We start from the raw sequence: 13,136 nt of genomic DNA on the forward strand, positions 1-13,136 counted from the left end.
GTTCGTCTACTTGTTATTAAAGCTAGTTTTTATGAGATCAGTCAGTTGCTTAACATACATCTCGACCACATATTGATTGTAGCTTTGATTGAGGTGCGAGACCTATATGTTTTACCTATGCGTTGATAGACACCCACACTACAGAACGATGTCATATTAATTAGCATCTTGATAAACGGTGCCCTAGTGACAAGACTTGAAGGATTGGTTGACATAGACAATATATGTGGTCGTCTATTAAATGCCTCTGGTCTGTGCTTATAGAGATGACAACATCAAACTGACATGGTTGGAAACTAATTTTAAAACCTCCTAACGGATGCGAGAAAGGACTAGTTGGTTATGTATGCTTGAGCATGCATAATGCATATGCAGTTAGGGAGGCTGAGTCCTTTGACGAGTGTTCCGGACCCATCTTTGAGCTAAGATGATTTTTGAACCAACTATTACATACAGGCGCTATAGACCCATCCTCGAGTTAAATGAGTTAGGATGGTGTAGGCTCATCCACGAGTATTTCGGGTTCATCCACGAGTGTTCTATGCCCGTCCACTAGCGTTCTAGGCCCATTTTTGAGTTGTGGTGATTTTTATATATAGTTAGAATGTATGGTTTAATGTTTTAAGAATTATAAATTTAGTTAATATTTTAAAAAAATATATGTTAATTTTCATTGTATTTAATTATGAACTGTGAACTGTTAAATTTGATGAATTATGATGTGCGTTGCTTTTTTAATTATATTTATGAATTATAATGCATATGTGAGGTTGATTTTTTATGGCAAGGAGTTGAGAATTTAGAAAAAAAACTGTTCTGACCAGTTTTCTTAGTGAGTCACAAGCCTTGCATGTGACTCCCAACTCACAAATAAAGCTTTCTTAGTGAGTCACAAGCCTTGCATGTGACTCCCAACTCACAAATAAAGCTTGCAACTTGCTAATGTGTTTGCAAAGATCAAATTGTATTATTTTTTAAAATATTTTTTTGTAAAAAAAAAAAAAAAAAAACCAACTCTTTTGTAGCAAAGCATCTTCAAAACATTCTGGAAGTCCAGCCAAAAAAATCAATGTCATTAAAAGAAGGGGGAAACAGGTTGTAGGTTATCGTTCTCAATCCCTGCATAGTACTAGCCTTAAGCAAAGCTTCTTCCGATTTTTGAAGCATGTCAGATCATATTTTTTAAAATTTTAATGTTTTTTTTTAAAGTAAGTAATTAAAATCATTAAATAAATATTTGATATGAATTTTAATATTTTAATCGTTTAATTTTCAGAAGTAGAAAGTGATTCTACATAAAAACATATTAATTTTTATTTTTAAAAGCATGAAAATCGATGTATTTTGAGATATAATTAATTAAGATTGTACATTTCATTTAAAATATAAAATAATTTTAAAAATTCCTAATTAAAAATATTTATTGTAAATATATGGATATACGTTTAATAAAATAATATATAATATATTAATTTTTGTTTCTTTTTAATTATATTATTTAAATTTTTTGGTGAATAAATATATAAAAGTATTTATTATGTAATATTCTTAGTTACTTTTTAAAGATTAACATTAATTTTTTTTTGCCTTTGAAATTTCTTTTCTTTTAATCTGATCTTACCAAATTAATTTGATTCACTATTGGCTTTTTAAGTTGATTGGTTTGTATGTTTGTTAATGCATGAATGACCAGATGTACTTATATTATTGATAAAGAATGAATAAATTGTGCTTATATTATAAAGGCTGAGATGGGCTAAATTGATTGTTAAATAAATAAATATGCGTGATTGGTTAAACTGGACTTTAAGTGTTATTGTTGGGATTTGCAGGAGAAGCATATATGGTGTGCGACCTGTTTTCTTGAAAGTACGCACAACAAGATCAATAGTTTAATTAATAGATGATGTTCTAAGATATAATTTATATTATTTTTTAGAAAAGATATTATATAAATATTATGTGGTCAAGGTAATTTATATGAATGTAATAATGGAATGAACCAAATGTAACAGGATCAATAGCTTAATTTGTTAGGCGGGATCTAACACATGAAAATAAACTTGTAGCAGTAGAAGGGGTTTGGATATAATAATGAACCAAATGTAATGTAAAAGGCCAAGGAACATTAAGAACATGAGATAGACATAAATAAAAGAAAGAAAACTCATTCCTTTATAGAAGGATGAAAAGAAATTGGTACGTATATGTAGCATAAACATGTTATACTCAATAAAGAATTGTGAATCTTATGTTTTTGATCAAAGGATTCTAAATAAAGTTAATTATCACTAATGATTTATAGTCATGTTCAAGTCATAAATTAATTTTATATATGAATTATGTGCCTTGCATCCTCGCGACTTCGGACAAACATTGCTAGGATAGGGCTTGGCTTGGACGAACATTGGACGTGATTAAATCAACTATTGGCCAACAGAAAGAAAGAAAGAAAAATCCCATCGTCTGTATATAGAAGCGTTTCCCACCTTGTATGTTAAACCTTTACCATAGATTGCCTGGTGATGCATGCTTCACATGCATGAACGTGATTTATTGGGTTTTTTGCAGTGTGGAAAGCACACTTGCCCACAGTTCCAATTAAGGCACACAACCCTTATTTTTGTGATGGGAAAACTAACTTCATGGGAAAGATGTGAACAAGAAATTAATTAATGGAGTGGGTTAATGTCGTTTATCTTCTTCTTTGCAAGACGTGCAGGTCTCTATCACAATTAATTGATACCAACGCTCATTTCATTTCATCACTCTTTTCTTTATTAGCTCTGCAATGCTTATATGGTAAACAAATACCAACTGACTATGGCAATATACAACTAGCTAGCTAGGATCGCTGAGCCTTGAGGAATCGCCAACAAGGTATATACCCGAGCTTGAAAAAACAATGGAGTGGGTGCCTCATCGGGTTGCTTGAGTCACACAGCTTCTTATTGAACTCAATAATTATAAGATTGCATGAGAATACCATTAGGCTTCCGCTCAACAAATTAATTATTAGTGGGTTATTAATTCTGAGGGGTGTAGCTCAACTGGTCAGGTCTTAGGTTCGCTTTCCAGAGGTCACCAGTTTGAGTCTCACAAACCTCAAGGTCACTGGAGGCTTATCATTAACTTCAGGGCCCGTAGGATTAATCGAGGTGCGCGTAAGCTGGACCGAACATCCACATTAATAAAAAATAAATTATCCATGGGTTATTTTATAATATTAGCTGCAGGTTTCCAAAAAGATATTAAAAACTAACTCGTGCCTATCTAACTCTATACAGCTGGGTAGTTAGGGTATGAACTCATCAAAGCTTCTGATAGACTTCTAGATGTGAAAACAACACTAAATTAATTCAACGAGAAAGTTGTGTCTCGAGGTTTTATACGCAATGACATAGCTTAGGGAAATCAATGGCAATTAATTAGTAAGTTGTGTGTATTTCAATTGTCCTGTATACGTACATAGGCAGTAAAAAGTCGTGCTATAAAGTCGTGCTTAATTTGTTAAAATTTCTCTTTAATTTCTTTGAGGAATGCTGTACTTACAAATTATACAAGATTTTCCTACAAACTCGTACGTGCAATAATTACTCTGTTCTTATTTATACTTTATACTCAGCTAATTATTTAAAATTTGTGAAATCCATAATACACCACTTATTAATATTTACCTCATACAATCAGTTTTAATTTGATTATCTGAAGAACTCAGAAGTCTAGTCTATACCGAAGACCACACATCTCACCAATCCAATCCTAAATTTTTGGCGAAATCAATTGCCATGTAAGAGAATTTTACCAAGATTCCCGGACATCTCTATAATTACTCATAAATGCCCTAATAACACAACACATAAATTGCATTCAATTCGCTCTTCAAGATCCCTGAAAGTTTGAAAAACTAGGGATCCCCACCCACTGGATTCGTCCACGGTGAGCAGAGTTACCATGTACATGGAGTCCTCTGGTAAATGACACAAAAATGGTATAATATTGTGTTTCCTTTTATGATCCAATTTTCATATAGAATATTGGTTTTGGAAACAAATTAAAAGAAAAAAAAGAAAAGGGCTGGTACGTACAGAACAGTCCAGCAAATGACACAATAATTGCTTGGGAATCACAGATGACAGAGCACACTAACCCTGCACTTCAAATTGATTAGTTGCGAACTCCCAAAATTAGCAATCTGAATGAATCAGCATCAACTCCAAGAACCCTATATTATACACACACAAAATAACTACTTAAATGGCAACTTGGCTGTAAAGGAAATCTCCAAGGCAAGAACCGGTACCTTACAAGTTTGTGTACTACACGTGGCATCTCATAATTGGATTGAGGGATGGCAGAATGAAGAGGCAAAATCCTCTAAAACAGCACACAATTGTCTAAGAATAGGCGTCTCTTCTAAAACATGATAAATGCTTGGCTGGCAATCAGCAAATCAACGGTCAGAATTCAATGACAGCATCTACTGTCGACGTGAGATTGTTACTCTTTTAAGGCTCCAATCATTGTTCTCTTTTCCTCACTTCTCCTTCTTGTTCTTCTCTCTCTTATAATATAAGTGCGACTTCTTCTTTTTTTGTTTCTGTGGAGGAGAAACAAAAAGCTGTCTCTTGGGTTTTTGTTCTTTTGAAGATTTGGTTTGGGCTCTTTCTCGGCTAGTCATCAAGGAAAGGGAAGAAAAGAAAAGAGAAGGGGTTCTGCATCTTGATTCATACAAGTTTAAGATTTAGAGAAAGAAAAAAAAAAAAAAAGGAAGAAGATTTCCCTTTGAAATGAATTTGATTCATGAAATCTTCTTTGCTGGAGAAGAGAAGGTTGAAGGAGAGTGGGAAAAAGAGAGAGTGTTCACCAAAGCCAAGGTAGCCAGCAGAAGTAAAGAGACAGAGAGACATACATAACATTTATTAACAACACACCTACAAAAGAAAAAACCATTAAGGAGTTTTAGTTTGATCTGCTGCTTCTGGTAATAATTGTTATTCTTCATCAGGATTTTGTTTTCATTTTAGTCGCCTGTATATATTGCTTTTTCATGCAAAGCACTAAAGCATATGGTCTTGTTTTTGTTAGCCCTTTTGCTGTATAGTTTTGTTTTTTTTCTTTTTCTAGGAAAAATGTTTTTGTTTTAATTTTCTTTACTTGTATTCATCTTTCTTGATCGTTTTAAATGTTTGTGTCTTTTCTTTCTCCTTGCTATGGATGTTTTAAGAGCTGTATTTGTATGATTGAAGGTGTTGCTGCCCTGTTTTCCTTGAACAGAGAATCGAAGGAAAACCAAACCTAAAGGCTTTCTTTTTTGTCTTTTTTTTCCACAACTTTTCTAGACGCTGAGCTGTTTTCAAAACCCTTTTTTGGATGTCCAGCTGGTTTCCTAATGCATTCTACGCGCAATAATCAAGCCTTTTTTTCCTCATGTTTTAGAAACAAAGAAATCAAATTTAGAAAACAGAGCATTTCACAACTCTGTCTTTTATTACATCGATTAAGTTGCAAGTAGCTGGCATCCAAGTTGAAATGAAAACATAATATAAATTGTGTAACCCTTTATTAATGGATTAACGTTGTTTGATGAATTTATAGGGTAATTGGCAATGTCTGCTACTATTATCAGTGACCCTATGGTGGTCTCGGCACCAGAAACACAAGCAACAGCAGCAGCAACGACAGTAACAAAACTCATCGCGCAGATTGAGGTCGAGTCTGCCAAATGTGATTGCTGTGGCCTAACCGAAGAGTGCACACCGGCATACATTGAAAGAGTACGCGAAAGATATCATGGTAAATGGATTTGTGGGTTATGTGCAGAGGCTATAAAAGATGAAATTGTAAGGACTGAGAGGCTTATTAGTACTGAAGAAGCAATGGCAAAGCACATGAACTTCTGCAAGAAGTTTGTTTCCTCAGGGCCACCTCCTGATCCAACCATTCATTTGATAGCTGCCATGAGACAAATTCTTAGAAGAAGCTTGGATTCACCAAGAGGTTTAAGGTCAACTCCAAGTAGTCCTACCAAAACGAAGGGAGAAAGTCGTGCTGCTGCGCTTACTAGGTCCGAAAGCTGCTTCCCTACGTTGTCTGGTTGATGTATACTAATGAGGTTCTGTGGAATGAGCGGTGATCAATAAAATGACAGTGAAAATATTGGAAAAAAAGAAAATTACATTTCATTCTGATGCAAAACAAGAAAGATCAAAGGGGAAAATAATCGAAGATAGGTGCCTAATGTAGCGCTACTTGTTAGTTGTTACAGAACTTCTAGTCAGAAGCTTTTTCCTGAAACTTTTTGTTTCAGTTGTACCTGCATGTATAATCTATCTCTTATGAAACTCTGCTTCCTCTTTACCAAATTATATTTCTTAGTAATTTTGACATGTTTTGGTGTGATTAGAATAACTCGTAGATTAGTTGTTTCCATGGTTTCAAACTCTCGATGACCATTCAGTATTGATGTCTAGCCATTTCACACCATAATTGAAACATAATAATTTGGTCCCCGCATGATATTTGTCATAATTCAACATTTGGTTGGAAGTTGGTGTGATATTATTAAAGAATCAAAGGAAATTGATCATAGAAATCGAGGATGCGAATAGATCCACAGAAGGCTTTGGTGAGCATGGAATTCTCTAATGGTGGGAGGCCTACTTTTCGGTTCTCTCGGTGCTCTAGGTTCCACTAATGGCATTTCTTTATTTGATTCTTCTAAAAAAAGGGAGATAGTGTCGTGGGTGAAGTATTCCTGTGTTGTATATGACAAAAATGATTGCCCATGGCTAATGGCTTTGCATGAATCTATTGATCATATCTTCCCAACCTTCAAGATCATCGCTCTTTTGACAATGAAACAACTAGTAAGGTTGTACCAAAGACAAGACGCTTTTTTTGGTTTTACTAATAATGAATTCAATGTACTCTTTACAAGTCCAACGAAGATAGATAACATGCTTTACTGCTTCCTGTTTATTTGATTCTTCATTTCACTGTGGGTTAATAATTTTTTTTAATATAACAATATTTTTTACATGTTTTTTAATATAAAAAAATCTTAATTATAAATTAAAACGTTCATATATGCATTTAATTAAATATATTTAGAACTAGCAATGCAACCCAAAAAAAATATGAAAGGAAAGAACCAACTAAATACCAAGACAATTAGATAAAAATATTAAAGCAAAACAAATTACGTTACTTAATTAATAAACAATAAAATATTAAACAGTGAAAATAAAAAAAATAAACAACGAAAAAAATTAAATTGTGATGGGTTAAATTTTAAAAAAAAAAATAAATGAAAAAGATCCAGGCACTTGGATCTGGTTGACCTAGAGCACATGGGCCTCGAGAAAAAGACTCGGGCACGCAAGCTTAGAGCAATTCAAGTGTTTAGGTCTTATTTATTTTTAATTTTTTTAATAGACGTTAAAATTTTAAAAATAAAATAACTCAAATGATATGTTGTCTGTCATGTTCAGATTTCAGTGATCTCTGGTCATTAGAAAATCAGGTTGTGAAGTTTTAGATTAAAAAAAGTAAAACTATATTTTAATTAAAAAAATATTTTATACACGTTGTAAAATATATTTATGGTAACAAAGATACAAAAAAGATGTTTGAAAAATCAAAACCAATGTGAACCCAAAATTGTTTGCGGGCTTATATCTACCATAAAAGGCTATTTCAAGGAAATAAAACACTACTATTTTGTTTTGTCAGAGATCTTGTATGTGCTAATATATATGAATACGGTCTGTCCTTATTCATTATTGAATAGGGATTGATCAGTCTGATTTGTTCTGCCCACTTAATGGTTTTTTTCCCATCTTCCAAGGTGTATTATGTTACATATGTTTTTTTATTATTTATGAATGTATACTTTATTAAATATGATACAGTACTATGGTGTCCATTAATATATTGTAAGTTATATAAAATAAATTAATGGTTTGTGATCGAGAGGGGAGTATTGTTTGTTTTTTTTTAATTAATGTGGGTGTTCGGGCTGATTTCTGTGTATCTCGACTAATCTCATGGGTCCTGAAGTTAACGATCATATAAGCCTCCAGTGATCATCATATTAGTAACCATAGGACTCGAACCTGACCCCACAAGAAAAAAAAATCTTTTAATCTCAAACTCTTATTATTGGATCACCTACTAAATAATTAATATTGTTGGTTTTTAAAATTATGGATTCGAGTACAACAATTAACATGAAAAATTAGGGTATTTACCCACGACAAGGTAGGGAAGAGTGTGGACATCAATTAGGGGAGTGTTAATAGGGCTTTATTTTGCCTTCTTTTCCTGATTAAAACCAAGTGGGCTGAACAATAATTACTAGACGAAACTCACTAAGCAAAAAATAGTCAGATGTAACATCTCCAACTCAGAGCGACATGGCAGCTTAATATTTGGAACTCTAGTCAAGAAGCTAGTGAAAAAAAAGCTGATAATATTCCTTATCCATGAAAACAGATTGAGAAGGTTTATTAGGAGCTAACACCTATATATCGGATAATATTTAGGTATTTAATTTAAAAGGAACAAAATGTGGCCTGCACAATTGGAGGCTATTGCCGTGCAATCTCTTGCTCACTTATTGGAGTTAGACTTCCAGGGTGCGCTATCTTTTGACCATAGAAATTAATTATGGTCATAAAGCAAGGATTTAACCAACAATATCTTAATTACTACAGCGCCAAGAGAGGGTAGAAGACAGACAAATGTGAAAAACTGCTAAAAGACAACTTATAAGCAGATCTCCCATGATCACTTCTAATCAAGATTATAATTAATAGTATTCACAAAGTAAATATATAGTTGAAAGCCAGTATAATAATGGAAAAACAAATGTTATGTCTCACATCTTACATTGATGGTGTCGTCCTCATAACAGTACTACTAGAGCAGGAGAGTCCTCTACATGTGTGAGTATAAAAATCACTAATGTTCGTTGCTGAGTTTTCATGATTTTTTAATAGAACAAGTTACTCGTTTGAACATGTAACCTCTAATACTTAAATTAACAAATGTAGAGAGTGTATGGAGTCCAAAACAACTCAGACACGCTTTTACTTTTTGCTTGTGGCTGAATGTATTTTACACACTCAATTACTTGAACTTATTCCATGAAAAAGAAAAAAAATTATAAAAAGTTGAGTCACTAATTGTTATATCATGTTTGTTATTGATTAAAATGTTGGTGATTTTTATTGGTGTTGGTGTTATTGATAGATGGTTGATATCGTAGCAGTTAGTCGATAGAAAAAGGTAGGCATTGTAGTAAATGATTCAAGAGAGAACATTAACGCATTGTCTTTTAACTCGTCACTTTGCATTGTGAATCATGCCCTAGCTAGGAATTCTTTAATGTTACCGGGTCGAGGGCCAAGTTATTTTTCAGGTTAAAATAGGAGAGAATGAAAGGGAGTTCGTTTAGGCTAGTGCAAATCAACTAAAAGCAACTCATTCAGGCCATGTCCCAAACAAGCTATTTAAAAAAAAATTATGATTGACACATATTATACAGATACCAATATATGAGCATATCATTGCTTTAAGGTAGTGCATATGACTCATCACCGATTTCAAAGATAGTATTTATAGAATCATCTTATTGAGATATATTTCAAATAACCTAAAGATATTGTTATTGGAGTTTCGATGAGTCTTTAGTGTCTTATCATTCTTTTTTATTTTATTTTCTTTTCTTTTCTCTCTTTTGTTTTATTTTGTGTAGTCCATTCTCTTTTCTTATTGGCTTATAAATCTAATATGATCTGATATGATTCTTCTTACCTTTCTGTCATGATTCTTCTTACCTTTATGAGTAGTTACTTACAGATTCTTAGGCTTTATCTCAGGAGAAATATCAGTGACATAGCTAGAATTACTCTTGTAATAAATGCAATCTGTGTATATATATGTGATAGAATGTAATACAGTGCGATATGAAATAAATGACAATATTTCTCTTTTATTCGTTCTGATTCTTCTTTTCTTCATGGTATCAGAGCAGGTTCATATTTACCTGTCTCATATATTATTTGTTTAGATGGCTTCTCGTGGATTGGAGGATATGGAAAGTTCTATTGCTCCTTCATTATTAAACCAACGTCTGTGTTCTGATTTGAATCTTCCTGATTTGAATTCAAATCAACGTCTATATTCTGTTCAATTGAATGAGTTCAATTATCTCCCTTGGTCAAGGGTTGTGTCATTAGCGCTTGGTGGAAGGTCAAGAATCGAATTTATTGACAAAAGTAATGCTGCTCCTGATGTCAAATCTCCCCAGTACAAATCATGGTTTGCTAACGATCAGATGGTTTGGTCATGGCTATTCAACATTATGGAACCACACATTGCTGAAATCTTCAGCTATTCTGAATCTGCTGCAGATTTATGGGATGCAGTCAAAGAGATGTATGAAAATTAGAATAATGTTGCCCGTGTGTTTTAGCTCAAGAAAGATATTTCATGCTTGCACCAGGAAGGAAAATTATATGTCCAATACCTTGGGAATATGAAAAACATGTGGAATTAATTGGCAATTTATCGACCTCACACCATAGATGCTGCAACCTTGCTGAAACGAGCTGAAGAAGATAAAATCTTTCAATTTTTGGCCAATTTATCTACTGACTATGAAGATCTTCGTAGCCGTATACTCATGAACTCTGAATTACCATCTTTTGCAAATGTTTGTGCAATTATTCAACGGGAGGAAACTTAAAAAAAGGTTATGAACTTGAACATCAAATCTGATTTATCTGAAGCCCGAGCATTTGTATCCTATCAGAGACGTTATGAAGAGAAAAGGGTATAAGAGTAGAAGACCCTATTTTAAATGTAACCATTGCAACAATCTTGGACACTCAGTTGATCGATGTTGGGATCTTCATCCTGAACTAAAACCAAAGTTTTCAAGAGACAGCAAGGGAGGACATAAGCTTTTTTAACCATCGAGGTATAAAGCCAATTCTGTGACCAACCAGTCAGCAAATGGATTATCAACATTTACTTCTAGTCCAATCTACCTCATCAACGAATTTGCATCCTATCTTCACGTAAAGCAGAGTGCAAAACAGAGTGTAAGTGATTTAGAGGAGAACAAAGATTCATTAGCACTGATTGGTCAGTTTACAGGATTTCTAGCTGCAAATAAAGATGTCTTGGCTCTGGATGTACCAGGTATTTTGAATGCCTTTTCTTCTGCTCTTATTGTAAGTAATGTGCATGATTTTTGGATCATAGATTCAAGTGCCACTGATCACATAACCAACAAATATAATCAATTGCTTGACTTTAAAAATTTTTCTCCACCATCTCAAATATTTGTTGCCAATGGTAAATATGCACCAGTTTTTGAGGAAGGAAAGATTAAATTACTCTCTCAAACAATTGCATCTCCATTCTTGTATGTTCCTTCTTTCCTGTTTAAACTACTCTTTGTTGGAAGAATTACAACATCACTAAATTGTCGTGTTGTTTTCTCTCCTCACAATATTGTGTTTCAGGATCTAGTCACCAAGAAGATGATTGGTGAACGATTCCTCTTTCAAGGTCTCTATTACCTTTCTAAAGATTTTTGCATACCCAAGAGTTTTCAAGTAACTGTTGTCTAGCTTCAGAGCAACAGTTATGGCAACAGCGTTTGGCACATCCTTCAGAGCTTATTTTGGCAAAACTGTTTCCAAATTTGAAAAGCAAGTCAATAAACTGTGATTTTTGTCCTTTGTCAAAATCTACTCGCTTACCATTTTCTTCTTCCACATCTTATTCAGTTAAACCTTTTGATTTAGTCCATTCTGATGTTTGGGGACCAGTCATTGAGTCTTTTGATGGCTATAAATACTTTGTTACATATGTTGATGATTTCTCTCGTTTTACTTGGTTATATTTGTTAAAAGCAAAAAGTGAAGTTGCCACTGTATTTCAAGATTTCTATAATTTGGTCCATACTTAATTCTCATTCAAAATCAAAATTCTATGATTAAATAATGGGTCTGAATATATGTCCAATATCATGATACAATACTTGAGCATGCATGTCATTATTCACCAAACTAGTTATGTCCAAACTCCACAACAAAACGGAATAGCAAAGCGAAAGAACCACGACTTACTAGAGAAAACAAGATCATTGATGTTTCAAATGCATGTTCCCAAAATATTTTGGTCTCAAGGGGTACTCACAGCTGCCTACCTTGTAAACCGATTGCTTAGTAAAAGTCTAATGTTTATTTCTCCAGCTGAGTTATTGACAGGGAATAAGCCACCTTTATCACATCTTAAAGTCTTTGGTTGTTCTTGTTATGTGCACATTCCATCCTCTCAGCGTGACAAATTAGATCACAGAGCAGTCAAGTGCATTTTCTTGGGCTATTCTCCAACACAAAAGGGATATAAGTGTTATAATCACACCACTCATAAGCTTGTTGTTACCAGGGATTTTTGGTTTGATGAAAACACACCTTATTATTCCTCTTCCAGTGAGATCATTAGTCAGGGGGAGTTTTCATCATATTTATTTTCATTGCCAACTCCAGTAGTCGAGGCATATTGCCCAGACCAGTCTTACTGCAATACAGGAATGGACCTCCATACTGATCCTATTCCAGTCATAACAGAGGGTGTTGATCTGCAGATTGAACATCAGGGTGACATTAGTTCATCCCTCAGGCGTAATCTTATTCGTAACCGTAGACAATCATATTCAGGCTTCATGATTATGTGACGTATACAGTGAGGCATCTTGTAACCATTGCTCTAGCCTATCATAGATTGTCTTCATCTTATGAAGCCTATCTCAGCACTATCGCCAAAGCAACAGAACCACGAAGTTTTCATGAAGCCTGTCATCAAACTGTTTGGCAGAAGGCTATGCACGAGGAGCTTCAAGCTTTGGATGACAATCACACTTGGAGTATTATATCACTTCCAAAGAATAAGAAGGTTGTTGGAAGTCGTTGGGTATACAAGATCAAATTCAAGTCAAATGGTTCCATTGAAACACATTAAGCAAGATTGGTCGCACAAAGCTTCACTCAAACACATGGCATAGACTACAGGGAAACTTTTGCACCAGTTGCAAAAATAAACAACATTTGAACTCT

At 33.9% G+C, this 13,136-nt stretch overlaps 1 protein-coding gene across 1 annotated transcript; it reads left to right on the forward strand.

Annotated features, from left to right (window-relative positions):
- The first annotated feature begins 4,529 nt into the window (after positions 1–4,529).
- LOC18094711 (uncharacterized) lies at positions 4,530–6,389 on the forward strand. The gene is made up of 2 exons (XM_006369064.3): positions 4,530–4,984; positions 5,599–6,389. Exon 2 carries the CDS (start codon positions 5,610–5,612, stop codon positions 6,099–6,101), a length of 492 nt encoding a protein of 163 aa, XP_006369126.1. The 5' UTR covers positions 4,530–4,984; positions 5,599–5,609; the 3' UTR covers positions 6,102–6,389.
- Positions 6,390–13,136: the final 6,747 nt, after the last annotated feature.

The sequence above is a fragment of the Populus trichocarpa genome, chromosome 1, assembly GCF_000002775.5.
Source record: "Populus trichocarpa isolate Nisqually-1 chromosome 1, P.trichocarpa_v4.1, whole genome shotgun sequence".
Classification (NCBI taxonomy): Eukaryota; Viridiplantae; Streptophyta; class Magnoliopsida; order Malpighiales; family Salicaceae; genus Populus; species Populus trichocarpa.

Bases quoted from the DNA above. Each gene is read 5' to 3' on its own strand.
- LOC18094711 (XM_006369064.3), top strand. From the start codon at position 5,610: ATGTCTGCTACTATTATCAGTGACCCTATGGTGGTCTCGGCACCAGAA.